General features: G+C 44.1%; 2 protein-coding genes across 5 annotated transcripts; one reads left to right on the top strand and one right to left on the bottom strand.

Annotated features, from left to right (window-relative positions):
- Nucleotides 1-1,830: 1,830 nt before the first annotated feature.
- zbtb49 (zinc finger and BTB domain containing 49) lies at nt 1,831-6,353 on the bottom strand. 4 transcript variants are annotated; one of them, XM_023799937.2, is made up of 8 exons: nt 6,272-6,353; nt 5,290-5,483; nt 4,020-5,131; nt 3,857-3,903; nt 3,696-3,769; nt 3,502-3,584; nt 2,812-2,973; nt 1,831-2,641 (listed from the first exon to the last, which is right to left on the bottom strand). In XM_023799937.2, the coding sequence occupies exons 2-8, from the start codon at nt 5,439-5,441 to the stop codon at nt 1,992-1,994; spliced, it is 2,280 nt and encodes a 759-aa protein (XP_023655705.2). In that variant the 5' UTR covers nt 5,442-5,483; nt 6,272-6,353; the 3' UTR covers nt 1,831-1,991. The 4 variants fall into 4 exon arrangements, with proteins under 4 accessions (XP_023655705.2, XP_023655707.2, XP_023655704.2 ...); XM_023799939.2 differs by lacking the exon at nt 6,272-6,353 and adding an exon at nt 6,215-6,271; XM_023799936.2 differs by lacking the exon at nt 6,272-6,353 and adding an exon at nt 5,762-6,265.
- A 2,018-nt stretch (nt 6,354-8,371) lies between these two features.
- lyar (Ly1 antibody reactive homolog (mouse)) lies at nt 8,372-15,096 on the top strand. Its single transcript, XM_023799960.2, has 7 exons — nt 8,372-8,864; nt 9,208-9,322; nt 9,818-9,925; nt 10,436-10,862; nt 11,848-11,913; nt 14,585-14,670; nt 14,856-15,096. Exons 1-7 carry the CDS (start codon nt 8,743-8,745, stop codon nt 14,991-14,993), a joined length of 1,062 nt encoding a protein of 353 aa, XP_023655728.1. The 5' UTR covers nt 8,372-8,742; the 3' UTR covers nt 14,994-15,096.
- The last annotated feature ends 535 nt before the right edge of the window (nt 15,097-15,631 follow it).

Genomic DNA, 15,631 nt, shown 5'->3' with positions numbered 1-15,631 from the left:
GACCTTTAAGTTCTCCCCTTTGGACTCTACAACGACCCCGCCAGGTTCAAGCAAATGAAGGAGCAGGTGCTGGCAGGGATTCCCGAGAGCCATCACATCGTCTTCTTGGACGATCTGCTACTCCACATGTCCAGCTTCAAGAGTATGGCCACTATCCTGCACAAAGACTTCCTTGCCATCCATCATTCTAACCTGTGCTTAAACCTGGCTAAGTGCAGCCTACCCCAATGCTCAGCGAAGTTTCTGGGCCATGTGGTCTGTGAACAGGGCATCACTGCAGACCCAGAGAAGGTCCATCCCACAGTGTTATGTTCATAGTTATTGTGTGTCTGTGTGTCATCTGCTGTGTCTAATGTTACTACTGTTATTTGTGTGCGTTGCTCCTCTATGCCTTTAAATTGCCCCTCGTGGACAAATAAAGTTTTTTGAAATTGAAATTGAGTCTGCAACGGAGCTGTGCAGCTTTTGGGGCTTGGCCTCCTACCACCAGTGCTTCATGCACATGATCGCAGGACCCCTTCATCGACTGACACACAATGGACATCGTTCTACCAGTCCAATGAGCTGCAGCTAGCATTCAGCTAGCTCCAGACAGCCCTCTCCTATGCTCCAGTGCTAGCCCACCCCTATCCTGCTCTCCCCTGATCAAATGTAAACTCATCCATATATACTCAGCAAAAAAAGAAACGTCCCTTTTTCAGGACTGTGTATTTCACAGTCACAGGAACACACAAGCCCTCCATCAGTGCTCAGACTGTCCGCAATAGGCTGAGAGAGGCTGGACTGAGGGCTTGTGTGTTCCTGGTGTGACTCGGGCAGTTGTTGTGGCCATCCTGTACCTGTCACGCAGGTGTGATATTCGGATGTACCGATCCTGTGCAGGTGTTGTTACACGTGGTCTTCCACTGCGAGGATGATCAGCTGTCCTTCCTGTCTCCCTGTAGCGTTGTCTTAGGCGTCTCACAGTGCGGACATGGCAATTTATCGCCCAAGCCACATCAGCAGTCCTCATGCCTCCCTGCAGCATGCCTAATGCACGTTCACACAGATGAGCAGGGACCCTGGGCATCTTTCTTTGGGTGTTTTTCACAGTCGGTAGACAAGTCTCTTTAGTGTCCTGCGTTTTTAGAACTGTGACCTTAAATGCCTACTTTCTGTAAGCTGTTAAGGTCTTAACGACCATTCCACAGGTGCATGTTCATTAATTGATTATGGTTAATTGAACATGCATGGAAAACATTGTTTAAACCCTTTATAATGAAGATCTGTAAAGTTATTTGGATTTTTACAACATTATTGTTGAAATACACAGTCCTGAAAAAGGGACATTTCTTTTTTTGCTGAGTATATTACAGGAGGGGTCCAAGTTATCTGCCCACTGGTTTGTGTTATTTTTGCTTTGGTCTTGCAAGCAGTTTCAAAGTAGCAGCCAGATGCAGAGGTGCTGAATCGGACCTGTGGTCATCTCTGAGGCCATTTTTTGTGGTAGTTAGCAACTATACTGTTAAGAGCCCAAATATCCCTACAAGCTGAGACTGTTCCCCTTGACACATTGAACATTTTTATATACTAAAAGCCCCAGCTCTTTGGTCTGTTTGTTACTTCATGTCACTTTGGAAACTCACACATCAAGATGCTGATTTCCAGACCGCTTTTAAATTGACACATACCATAAGCTAACTTTCAATCTAGAATTAAGCTAGTAAAAGTCTTGTGGTGTTCGTAATTTTGTCCATCTCCTGTATGAATCTATCCAATTCTTTTCAATTTAACATGTATTTTCACTTGCAATTTTGATCAATAAAAATGACTGAAATATAAGATTGCAAACAATTTTCATATGCTGATCATTTATTTCCACAAATGTCACTAATAAATCTCCACATATTTTTTTGTCATCCAAAACAAAAAGCAATTTTTTCTCTATGATGAAATTCATATATAAAAATAGGCCTTATAAATGGATTTGTGTCTATAGGATCTGGCAGGGATCACTGTTCCATGTCATTGTCATTCTGCAGAGTCTTCATGGCCAGACCCCAGAGTGTAACGCTGGAGAAGAATGGTCCCTCATTGTTCCTATAGGGGGTGCTGTTGGACCGGTTGCCTAGTGGGTGTCCACAGTGATTGTCCAGTACCGACATTGTAGGACGCATCATGGAGACCCCAGGTCCCTGGAGGGTCTCCTCCCCTGCCTGGCTGTTCTCCTCGGCGTAGTTAAAGGAGTCGTGATGGAGGTGAGTTTTATGGAGCTTCATTGGATCTGGCTGGGTGCACATCTCCTGCTGACAGGGGATCAGGTGGTGAGGACCCATAGACCGCAGCTCTGAGAAGGATGGCGAGGAGGAGGGGCTGAGGGGGACAGTGGGTGGGGCACTGCTGTGAGGGGGAGGCGGCTTGTCAGGCCCAGGGGGCAGCAGGCCAGAGAATGGCTCCGTGTCCTGTGCGCCTTTGCCCTGATCTGGTTCTGATTCCTCTCCAGCCGGGCTCTGGGCCCCGGCCCGGCAGTGTGTGCCGCGGTGACGCCTGAGCACGGCGGAGCGGGTGAAGCACTTCCCACAGGTGTCGCAGGTGTATGGTCTCTCTCCTGTGTGCGTCCTTACGTGCCTCCGTAGGTCACCTGACCCAGCAAAGCTCTTACCTGAAAAAACACTGGCAATCAACTGAAGATCATCCACAAAAAAAAGCTCATCACTACTACAATTCCCATATGCATCTTCATCTGCAAGCTTCTCTGTACGCCCCCTGGTGGTCAGGAGGACCACTCACGCTGAGGTCTGACAGTGAACTTAGGGCTGGTTCAGGGCTCACCACACGTCTGGCAGCTGTAGGGTCTCTCCCCGGAGTGCCGCACCCTGTGCTTCAGCAGCTTCCTCTGCATATTGAAAGACTTGCCACACTGGTCGCATGTGAAAACCTTGTCGGTTGTGTGGGTCTTCTTGTGCTCTTTCAGGTTACTGAAGTTGCTGAAGCCTGGTGGGGGGGAGGTTGTTAACTGTAATGCTGGGAGGCAGTTATGACCAGTATAGGCAGACATAAATCTGCCCTCTTTTGATTTCAAGTCCTTCTTCTGTTTTAGATTTAAATGCCACCTGGATTTCAACTAGCAAAATTATTTTGCAAATTAAAAGCTAATATTGTCCAGTAATGCACTAATCTCAACAGAAAACTCTACAGGAAGCAGCACCGTGCTCAGTGTCTCTCCTGAGCTGAGCAGATGTTCTTACCTTGCTGCCTTACAATTTACCACAGTAAGGTAAGTAAAGTAAAGTGAAGTGTTCCATTGCAGTATGTGGCATATAAAGATGGCAGACTAAAAGGTTTTGGTGTTTGTGGAGTAAAAGGCAAACAAATCTACCGGCACTTTTAACAGTTTAACAGTCAATGCAACACACACACAGACACACACATACACAGACACACACACATACACAGACACACACACCCCTATCCACTGACTTTCTGTCCTCCTGCAAGTATCTCCAGGCAAACTGAGCTCACCTCGCCCGCAGATATCACACAAGTGAGGCCTCTCCCCCGTGTGGATCACAATGTGGCGCTGAACATCCCCAGAGGCTGCAAAACTTGGGGGAGGGGGGGAGCAGTGTTAGTAAACAGCCCTGTTACTCCCCCCAGGAGAAGAGAAATGCCATGTTCCATGAATGATAGATCCATGTGCACATTGGGGCGTTTACCTTTTCCCACAGATCTCACAGATGTACGGCTTCTCCCCCGAATGTCGACGCAAATGGGTCTGTAGATTTCCAGCCTGTTCAAAAATAAGCTCAAATTATCACCATTTTTTCCACAAAAGCGAGAGACTGAGTGAACGAAAATAAAAGTTAGCAGTGAATACCTGAGAGAAGTTCTTCCCACAAATGTTGCACTGGAAAGGCTTCTCACCTGTCAGAAGCAGAGAAGAGAAAACACACAGAGGTGGAGAGTGAGGGAGACAGGCATGCAGAGCCCTGGCGCCCCCTTGTGAGCAGTGTGCGCAATGGCGATTGGGCACGACGTACCTGTGTGTGAGCGTTTGTGGAGCTCCAGGTTACTGGGGTGCTTGAAGGTTTTGCCACACATCTCACAGCAGTACTGCTTCATCTGAGTCTGCTGTACTGGATCGCTGGAGGTCTTCTGGTGAGCCTCCTCTGGATTAGCTGATGGGGGACTAGGGGCTTGGCTACCAGCTGCAAGCTCAGCCTCTGGCTCTGCCTCTGATGCCTCACCAATGACAGAGGGGTTCGCTGGGCTGCCTGGAGCCTCCCCATGGCTGGTCTCTGCGTGACAAGTCCCCGAGATGTCGTCATCACCCACCGCCATGTCTTCCAAGGCCTTCTGAGACCTCAAGTAGTTGTATTTCTTCAGGTAGACAGTCTTCTTTGGCCGGAGCTGCCTGCTCACTGGAGACCCTTTCCCCGCCGGACTTGGCTGCCTGGCTGAGGTCTCCTTGCAGGGAGTCGCAAATTCCACATCAGCCAGGGTGGCCGGAGCCGGAGCCGAGGCCTGAACAGCCCCCGGACATGTGCCAACATCTAGAGGAGCTCCAGGCTCTGTGACAGTTGGAGGGAAGGGTTCCTCCACCACGACTAGGGGGCTGGAGGCCAGTGTCGAGTTCCCACTCAGGGAGGTGCTCTGTTTGAAGTACTGCTTACTGTAATAGTTACGCAGCTTGTACCTATGATTTAGCTGCTTCTCTGGGGCGCTGGAAGTGCCCCCAGGGGCCTCAAAGGTATGACCCGGGGGCAGTGTGGCAGGCAACCTCCGGGGAAGCTCCAGGTCTGGGTTGCTGCAGGACAGCTTGTGCAGAACCTCAGAGGTTGGGCCATGGGGGTCGCCGTCTGGGGGCATGCCCGATGTCAGCACGCATTCGGGGTCGGAGGCCAGCGTGCCCGGTAACGTGAAGGACGGCTCGCTGGCAGGAACACATGGCTTCAAGAAGCCATTACACAGGCCCAGGATGTTGGGCACCTGGAGGCATTGGGCGATGTCCAGCAGCGCCTGCACGTTGTCCTGGTTCACCTCCAGGTGTGAGGTATACATGTAGTCTAGGATCTGCCCGATACCACTCACATCTTGAATGACAAGGTGGAAAACATCGTTCTTCTGACCGGGGGAGTTCTGGAACAAGGACCTGGAGGGTGGACCACAAACAGGGTGTTGCAGAGCGCCTGACCAGTCTGAACGTCTGCCGAGTCACAAGTATGAGAGTATTAGGGAGCGCACCCGCTCGCTAATGATCTCCACAGCAACAAGTTAATCTAACACATTGGCAGCACACTCATCTCCCACCTGAAATAGGAACTGAAGGCAGCCAGGACATTCTTGTGGGCCTTGAAACACACGCCTTTCACCACCAGCATGCAGTCACACAGCAGGCCTTGGATACGCTGCTCCTGCAGCTGCTGGAGGAGGTATGAGCTGTGACTGGACACGGAGTCCATGACCTGCTCACGGCAGATGGCAGGGACTTAGGGACATCACGGCTGGGAAGAAGTACAGAAGATAAACTTAATTAGAGTTCATTTAATAAAGACTGCCCAGTTCTTTTTGATAAGCTAACTATTAATAATATTAAATACACATAGAATGTTCCTAACGTCAATAAAAACTAATGTACTGTAAGGGTTTTTTTTCCATAATCTGTCAGATCTATTGCGCAGAGCATTTAAAACCTAAAAGGACACGCCAGGATGCTTAAAAATGGTAAAGACCGCCCGGACCTTCAAAGATAAACACCTTCACCCCGGGAGGCTTCTCTTACACTTAATTTGCGTTGTGATCAAAATATTGACGCGATGTACTTATCCTTCACCCGGGACTCATACAAGCATAGGTGCCTGAACTACTGAAGCGACAGTGAAACCAGCCCAATGTCTCGTGCACCCGCGAGATGATACATGCAAGCACGTTGTAAATAATTTCAGCAGCTATACGACTTAAATAAGCTGCACATAACCTCATTAAGAAAGCAGCCATTATGCGATCCTGTTCAAAGCGGGAAGCCAATGGGGGAAAACGTGCATCTGTCATCAGAAGCCAGCGGGCACCTTCGGGCTCCCATGCAGAGACCAGCCAGGACAAAATTGGACTCAGGATACAGTAGGATCATATGATCTAGGAAGATCACCACCTAACGACACTATGTGATTTGCAAAGTGCTCCCGGATACGACGCGTTTAAAAAACGGCGAAATGTATAACTGCCATAAACGTACAGAAACAGTCAATGTAATGAGTATTTCAAGTAGTTGTCTGCTAATATACGATCTCACCAGTTTTATGTGGATGATCAGTCACCAAATATTCGCCAACGCTTATGTCACTTCCGGTATAGTTGACGATAGTGTTGTGAACAGCGTCATCTACCGTTGAAAAGTATTCCTTACCTTATATGAGTGCAAAATATTTCTGAATATATGGACACGTGTCTGGTGTATTAAATATAATTGTAATTAAAAACCAAAAAACATTTTTCAATAAATGGTAGAAAATGTACCGGTCATCTATTCGTTAGTTATAGCATTAGGGATAAGGAACACAAATATTTATCGTTAAAATCAGTAGCAAATTGTTGTGGTGATAGAATCATTAAGATGAGCAGTTTGAGCAAAATTTGTATACGATCCATTAATAAATTTTAGCCTGTACGCTTATAAATACTTTAATCCTGTGCTTGATTTCCCCATTCTATCATATACTGTGTGCAGAATTATTAGGCAAAGTATTATTATTGGAGATAATTTTTAGCAGAAGTTGGGTAGACTTATGTAAAAATGAATTTAAAAGTTTTCTTGTGCACCAAGTAAATGTATTTATAGAGAAAGTGTAACATTTGACTTTCGCAAACAAGAATAAAAGAAAAACGCTTAATTCTCAGTGTGCTGAATGATTAGGCAATCAGAAACTAAGTGGATTTTCTTTCTTCATCATCAACAGACATAATAATAAGTAACAGTTTCTTGTTATTAAGTGTTTATATAAGAAATAACAAGCTTTCAGTCATTCGATCTATGCAGCACACTTCACCAAGTTTAATGTCCATTATAGCCAACTTTCTTCTCAATGACCATCATGAGCCTGCTGCCCACTGAACCAAGCTGGTTTTTCATTTGATCCTGTCCTATATTAGCTGAGCCAGCTAGGACCACCTCCCAGACATTGATGTGAGAAAGTTACTGCTTGCTACCTTGGTAAATCTCACACTCAGTAGGATTGATTCAGGCAATGAAAGAAGGCAGGTCATAATTCAATCACGTTTCAAGCCTTTCTAGGCCAATCTATGAAATACTTTGATGCATAGGGAGGGGCATTGTCCTGCAGGAATATCATAACCTTTTAGAAAGCTGCTGACTTCTTCTTGTGCCAGTGATTGAAGAAGGTATCTTCTTGAAATTGGCAGTAAATCTTGTGATTAATTTTTACACAATCTGCAAGTCAGAAAGGTATGACAAGTTCATCATTGATAATTGCAGTCTACGTCATCTCTCCTCCACCACCTCGTTGGTGCTTGAAGAGGACCTCCATCCACTGGCCCGTCCATCTGCTCCATCAAGAGTCACTTTCATCTCATCTGTCCCCAAAACATTTGTACCATCAGTCTTCAGATGTGTCTGTGCCCATTTTTAATGTTATACCTTACATGCCTTATTGAGTGGAGGCCATGTTTCAGTGTTTATGACCTTAGGAATGTCACGCAGCACACTGCACCTACAACGTCTGGGGATTCTGTTCAGATTGCAGTTTTTGAAAATGATAGCATTTGATGCTCAAGAGTTTCTGAAAGTCTCCCCTTTAATTTGACACAGAACTTTTTACAGTTTATGTGTGTTATCTTCTCTCTACAAGCCTCTTCATTCCTCTTTGGCTGTTGGCAACAAAACACTTGATTGTACAGTGATCACGTTTCAAAGCTCTGACAGTCTCGATCATTTCAATAATAATAATAATTTGCTTAATAATTCTGCACAGGAAAGTGTCTAGGTCTATCCAAACAGAAAGTACTCAGACCAAATACTGAACATTTTGCTGTTTTGCTGTGAAGATAGAAGCAAAATACACACTTGCCTAATAATTCTGCACACAGTGTAGATTATATGCATATAATAGAAGTCTAGTGTTCACTGGCTGGTACGTCCATCACATTGTTTCAACCTGTGGTTATGCTTCCCGTACAAGGGTTTATCACTTTTGACACACTTCATGGAGAACAATAGCGAGCTCACAATAATAAGTAAATCCATTAAATGTGCATTGTAATTACACGTATATAATAATACACATTTTTACTGCAAAGTAATGGCATTGAATGACTGCAACCAAACAGACAAAACCATTCCGGAACCTTGTCGTCGAAACGTTAATCCCCGCGGAACGTAAACAGCGTGACACTTCCTGCGCTTAGGGGGTCCAACGTGATTTTTCGGCTTTTGCAAAAGTTCACCGAAAACCGGAGTGGAGAGTTCACGTCATCATCCTTCCAAACTATGCACAATAGTGTTTTAAAAATGCATTTGGCACAATGTTAGTTAAGATCACCCGGTTTCCGTGTGTACGAGAGTGTGTGGCAGACCGGTTTAGTGCATAGATCGGATCTGCACTCGCCACTATTTCATGTTGCTAACCTCAGTACAGTGGGGCGCGAGAGTGCAAATCTTTTTATTATTTACTACGGCATCTTTCTAATATCGGGGGCTTGAGATAACTCCACAGCGTTAGTAGAGTAAAGTGTCGCTTTCGTGTCGCGATGGTGTTCTTCACGTGCAACGCATGTGGCGAGTCGCTGAAGAAAGCCCAGGTGGACAAACACGTGTTCATCTGCAAGGGCTGTGAGGTTTTATCGTGTATTGACTGTGGAAAAGATTTCTGGTAAGTATTAAAACCCTTACCCAGCATTTGGTTTATAGGGCTACAAGGGTTGACTTCTTGATCTCCAGACACAATTTACCGGTGTTAAATGCCTTATGTCTGATAATCGGTTTGACATTAGACTAAAGTAGTCAAGCAAAATTTCACTACCGTAGAATCGTAATATAATATAATAGTTGTAATTATTGCAGTTATAACATGAATATTATAGGAGAATCTCACGCTGTACTGTATAGTAACCATTGATAATTTTTTCACCCCCCGCAAATATGTACCTTCAGCCAGCGCACGAGTTACAGTTAGTGTTTTTATATTAGTGTTAATATTTCTATATACACTCCAGGGGAGATGATTATAAAAGTCACACCCAGTGCATCAGTGAAGACCAGAAGTATGGTGGTAAGGGATTCGAGGCCAAATCAAAGAAGGGAGACGTGAAACAGCAGCAATGGATTCAGGTGAGTTTGTTTTAACTCCAGTAAAAGTTGGTCAGTAGTTTTCTGAAACTGTATTACCATATATATATGGTAACACACACAGTACTGTGCAGAAGTCTTTGGCAGTCCAAAGAAAAGTTTAAAGAAATGTTACTGCCTGGTGCCTGGGTAGCAAGTGTACTTTGGCTTAGAACAAAAAACACAATTTAACATTATAACATGTTAAATAAAAACAATAAAAACTAGTAATAATTGTTCAGTTTTCTAAAAAGTTATTGTTATCTAGTTGGATGGCTAGATGGACGTCGCTTCAGTATGTGTGTGTGTGTGTGTGTGTGTGTGTGTATATATATATATATATGTGTGTGTGTGTGTGTGTGTGTGTGTGTGTGTATATATATATATATATATATATATATATATATATATATATATATATATATATATATATCTTTCTTTCTCTGTCTGGTTGGCCTATCATGCTTTGCAAACAAAGGTGCTGATATTTCAATGCAGAGAATTCATGAGGCAATGAATAAACCAGGCATTAATCCAAAGCTGAAGGATGTTCTTAATCAAGTCAGCTCCTACGAGAATGTGCCAAGGAAGAAGGCAAAGTTTCAGGTGAGGTTGAATAAGTTTTCTTCCCTGTGGTTCTCTTGGGCTTCCGCGAGTCTCCCTCACGTCCAACCAGAATCCTAAGCTGCTGTTTCTATTTTTCAGTCTGTTTCCTGTTTTCTGTCTGCCTCATTTAGATTGAACAGGAACTTGGGTCATCTGGAGCCTTAAGTACAGTTTATTTAAAGGGAATCTGTATACTTATGTAGGAAACCAGTAGACCCATCTAGCCTTACAGCCCTATAATAAAATCTTCACTGTCTTTTCTGTTGCTTAACTAAACTGTAATTGCTAACAAGAAAATTAAGACTGAATTGGATCTCCTTCAAATGCTGAGCACCAAACATTTATTTTACTTTTCATGAATGATAGTGATACAGCGACTGAATACTTACAAATTGAAAATTCATGCATTATTGGTTTGTATGTATTTTGACATATTTTTTCTAACGATGTGTCTGCATGTATCGTCTGGTTAAGAATTTTATTTGAATGTTTCTGCTTTTCCTCTTCCAGAACTGGATGAAGAACAGTTTGAAGATCCACAGTACTGCCTTACAAGACCAAGTGTGGGAGATCTTCTCAGCAGCCAGTGGCTCGCAGGCTGAGAGCGAGTCACAGTGGGAGAGTGAGTCACAACAGGAGAGTGAGCCACAGCGGTTGGCCCAGGACAAAGTCCCGAAGATGCGACAGAATGGCAGTGGGGCCCCATTGCAAAAGAAGAGCAAACGGGAGCACAAGGAGGACAGACGGCAACGACCCGGCCTTTATGAGATTGGTGTGGAGGCGGGGGACGGGGGCGATTCCACTGAGAGGACGAAGAAGAAGAAGAGGAAGAGGGGCGAGGAGGAGTCATGGGGGGATAGAAGAGAAAACAGCAATGCTGCTGAGGGAGAAGGACGCACCAAAAAACGGAAGAAGCACAAATCAGATGGGACAGGAGGTAGGAGAGGAAGCAGATTGGTGCTTGGGAGGTTTCGGGATGTGGGGGCGACTGGGTAAAAAAAAAACCATGCTCATTAACTCACCGACACAGTGAATGACCATTCCTTGTTGAATGCTCTTCAGTCAGTGTAGATGAAGGGGAGAAAACAAATAAGGATTTATAAGGCTGCAGGCTACTGAGATGTGGATTGTATAAGTGTAGGATAAAGAGTGATGCAAACTAGTCTAAGTCGCTTGAAACAGAACTGTAACACTGCTGGGTTCTTCCAGCTCAGAGGTGCCCAGCACATATCTGTGATGGACCTCATTCTGAAAGACATACAGCCAGATACAGCCAGGGGGCAGGCTGGGTGACTGATGAGGTGAACGGGGTCTGAGACGTTGTTCAGTCAGCAAAAGGCCCATCTTTCCATGTGACAACATGGCAGGCTGCTGGCAGTGATTTGAAGGGGTTGGGTGTAATTCCACGGTCCAGTCCAGGTCCCTTGATAAATGTAGGGCAACAAGTGAATGTCTCAGGATATGTAGACAAACAGTGTATCCATCTACGAATTGATGTTTTTCCTGAAGATGAATCCCAGTGCCACAAGGGTAAGATTGTCTGGTCTATGCATAGATCCATAAAACTTACACTGAATTCAGCTGAATTTGGGGACATGTTCTACTGCCTGGTGTCAGTTTACTCTGTAGAAGGACACTGAATTAGAGATCTAGCAGAGCTATGAGAAGCCCTGAAGTCCATCTTGGCCTGGGTCCTTGTGCGATGCCTTCATGCTTGGGCAACATGGGCTTCTGCGCCTGCTGTCGCTGTATTGCATGTAAATGTCATCTTTGTCGTCCCAGTTCCCATCATTATTGTTCAGCTATGTCCTTGCGTGCGAATCCCCAAGGGTGTGGGGGGGGACGGGACGATGCTGCTCACTGACCCGGGGGGGGGAGACAATGCTGCTCACTGACCCGTGCGTCATCTTCCACTCCATCAGAGAACCTCTTGGGCGCTGAAGATGAGGAGAAAGCTGAAGAGGATGAAGGCCAGCCCAGTAGCAAAGGTACTGTCTGTATGCTTTATAGTAGGGCTGCACGATTTATCGATTTCAAATCGAAATCGCGATTTGAAACAACGCGATTAGCAAGTCGCAAAAATCGCGATTTAGGATATACATTATACAGCACGTCGGACCAAGGATTTAAAACTGCTCTGAGAATAGTCTTACAAATTCATGCCGTGCTCCCTGTGTGACAGTCATTCTCACCAATCCCAAGCGCCGTGCTTCTCGCTTGCCAGTCATGCTCACCAATCAGAAGTGGCCCAAGAAGGCGTATAGGCCCACAAACAGCAAACATGTGAAACCCAAGGAAAATGTTGCATTTGTGGTGTGGAAAAATACTGATTCTGCTACTGAGCTGTAAGTGAATTGCTTTCCTATTTCATGGTCCGAGATTGTTTCAGAAAGGTCCTATCATCAATAGAACCGGCAAGCTCCTTTTAAACACCAGCTGCAATATACTTCAGCGTATCATACCTTTGGTTTTTGTTAATAGGCAATAGCATTAGTATACCGCTAACCCATCAAAACAACAATGAGACAGTCAGTAATTCTCACAGCAGCGGAGTCGGTGACCTCCAAAAAAGCCGTAAAACCCACAATACAGTCGTGTTTATGTCATATGTTTTTGTGCTTATTAAATTTAAGCGTTTCCAAAAATTAATCCGACAACAGTAATAAAATAAAAGTCTTACTTTAACATAAATACTAAAAGAATAGATTGCTTTAATCACTATTACAGTTGGGTATGGGCACGCAGTCTTATTTAGAAAACATACAAAAAGAGGCGCATATTATGTTTAATCATTCATTTTGTATTTGTCCGAGTAACAAAGCAAAGCAATGATAAGCTGCTTCAGTCAAAAACTGCATTTTACTTCTCATTCAAAATAAAATGCAGGGTTGGCAACTTTGGTCAGCTGCATGGAGTGAGATTTTCTGTTCTCTGTTCTGCACACACATTTACATGTATGTAAGTTTACATGTATGTAAGTATTATAACCTTGTAAATAGTCTGTAGGGTTTGCAAATGGCAGTAACGTTTTTGATGCAGCTAATTTTAAGTTCAGAATGGAATATAGATTTGCTGTAAGATTGCTTGCGTAAGAGTCTGAAAGAGTTTAATTGTAACCATGAACACGTACATTTTTTGTTTCACCTGAATCGATTTGTATAGAAAATAGCCGTATACAGTTGTTAAAAAGCGGAAACTTCGACCAACATGAAATCACCAATAAACGACTTCTATTTATTCAACATTTTATAAAATGCATACTACTTTAAAAATTTTCCAGCTTTACTGTTTCAGGGCAGAACAGCCACTCTGTTATGAACATTACGGTTTTTTCAGTGCTATTATAGTGTTAATAACAGCAGCTAACAACTCAACAGCGCAAACAAAAGGGCTGCATACACCGAAGTAATTCTTGCTTGTTCATTGGCGTGGGAAAAGGCGGTTCTACTGTTATTAGGAAGGTAATAAGCGTTACCTGCAAGATCGCTATTTTTCTTTTTGCTGCAATTGTTTTCTTTATTACTTTGTTTAACTTGACACATCACATCTTTAAATCTCATCCTTGCTTTAGAATATAGACCAGTTAATACTGATGGTATCATGCTGCGTCATATGTTTTAAAATTACTACACACTGAATATTGAACTGAAGCTTGACATAAAAAATTAAATCGCAAATCAAATCGTAATTGCAATTTGTCAGAAAAATCGCGATTCAATATTTTCCCCAAATCGTGCAGCCCTACTTTATAGTGGGTCTTAATTTATTGTTACACAGTTTCATTGTATGGGCACAACTTTATTCCTTTTATGACTAATATATGCTGACTACGGCACTCAGAAATGATTTCTGCCATCACAGCATAACCTATGGGTGCCATTATTTCCTGCGTATCAGCCTCATACAGATGGATGTAGCCAGTCCTGGACCCTGAAGCCCTGAAGGGGTGTTTCAGTTCTTATTTACAAATCATAAGATCAGGTCTGTCATTGGTTGGCGTTTGCTCAGCATTGGATTGAACCAGCTGTCATGATTGGGTGGTCATTGCAACTGTGTGTTGGCAGCTGCCACTAGATGGCAGTGCAGCATCAGTGCACTGAGATGATTCCACTTTAAGATGGTTTTACTTGCCATTTGTACAGGTACAGGTACATGGAAATTCTTTGGTTTTCATATATCCCATCTTGCTTTTGTATGTGACAGACACCTATACAGTCAAGGGTGCTGCTGGTGATTTTGGGCCCCCATCCCAGACCAGCCCCCTTCACTCAGGGGTGTTGTGTCTCTTGAGGTTTATGCTGTGACCCAGAATGCACTGTTTCATGGTTTCGAATTAATCACATTGTCCATAATTTGCATCACAAAACCCTCACAGGTATTAAATGAATCCTGTCGATCATTTGTCTTTAGATGCAACACACTACAGTATCCTTATTTATGGAAATACGGAAGGTCATTGTGGGGATTTGTGTTTCTGGTTTTTCTTTGGGGTGAAGTTTTCAAAGAAGCACATTAAACATCACCACCCCCTTTCAGGGGACATCAAAGGAGGGTATTTCAGTCAAACACCCTGTCTGCCCAGGAATGCAGTTTACTGGGCCTCTGAAGGCTGGATTAAGTCTTTGTACTGATAGCATTTTATCAATTTCATCCCCTAAGGTACATTTAATTGGAAGGGAACCATGAAAGCAATTCTGAGACAGTCCCCAGAGGAAGGAATATCAATAAAGAAACTGAAAAAAAAGGTAAGCTAGCACATTGGGTATGTAACCACTCTTTATTGTAAAATATTTTAATCAATTCTGCCATTTACAGGTGTGTCTATGGGTGTGAACAGTATCTAGGCTTGAATAGATCAATGGGTTTATCACAGGATCAAGTGTAGGTCATTTTTGTGTGATTTGTATCGCTGGTATTGTTTATTTTGAAGGTCCTCGCGGAATATTACACCTTCACCGGAGAAGGGAACTTCCGGTCCGAGGAAGAGCTGATGTCGCTCTTCAACAAGAAAGTCAACAACAACCCCAAGTTTCGAGTCCTCAAAGACAAAGTCAGACTTGTGAAATGATTTCCTTGATGCCTGACTGTGGAGATGACTGTAGACCAACCTACACATTCTGCCTTAGTACACGCTGTCATTACCTGTGTTTTTAAATAAATTTATGAACAAACGGAGTTTTCTTTTAGTGGGGGTGCCCTTCCGGGCACGCTTATGTGTGCGCTTTCTGTGTCCTCTTGTTTCTGGTTAATCTCATTAAAATAGCCTTTTCACATCGGGTTCCTTTCACTCATCCGGATGGTCCTGATCTACTGCACTGCAATTTTCCTGGGGGCTTCTGTGTCCAAGTCGACTCGGGTCAGACCCTGGTCAGCAGAGATGGTATCCAAAAAGGCTGGGAGACCTGCCAAAACTCTGCATCCGTCGAAGCAGGTGGGGGCTCCTTCATGGCGGCATGCTGTTTGTGTCCTCTGTCCTTAGAGACATTATGCTTGCAGGTTAATGATGGATTGAGGGCTTCTGCTCCTCAGCGCCACCCAAAAAATCAAACGATGCTGCATTCCAAGGACTGGTCCAGATCGGTATGAATTCCAGCCTTGGTGTGACAATAAGCCGTGCCTTTAATAGTTTCTGCTGTGATTTCCCTACTAAGCATGGACTGGGAAATCATTTCGGGTTATCCTCGGTGAGCCGCTTCTGGTCTTCCA

This window comes from Paramormyrops kingsleyae, chromosome 12, assembly GCF_048594095.1.
Source record: "Paramormyrops kingsleyae isolate MSU_618 chromosome 12, PKINGS_0.4, whole genome shotgun sequence".
Lineage (NCBI taxonomy): Eukaryota > Metazoa > Chordata > Actinopteri > Osteoglossiformes > Mormyridae > Paramormyrops > Paramormyrops kingsleyae.
Note: the sequence above shows the minus strand (reverse complement) of the source record. Positions and strands in the feature narration are given on the sequence as shown.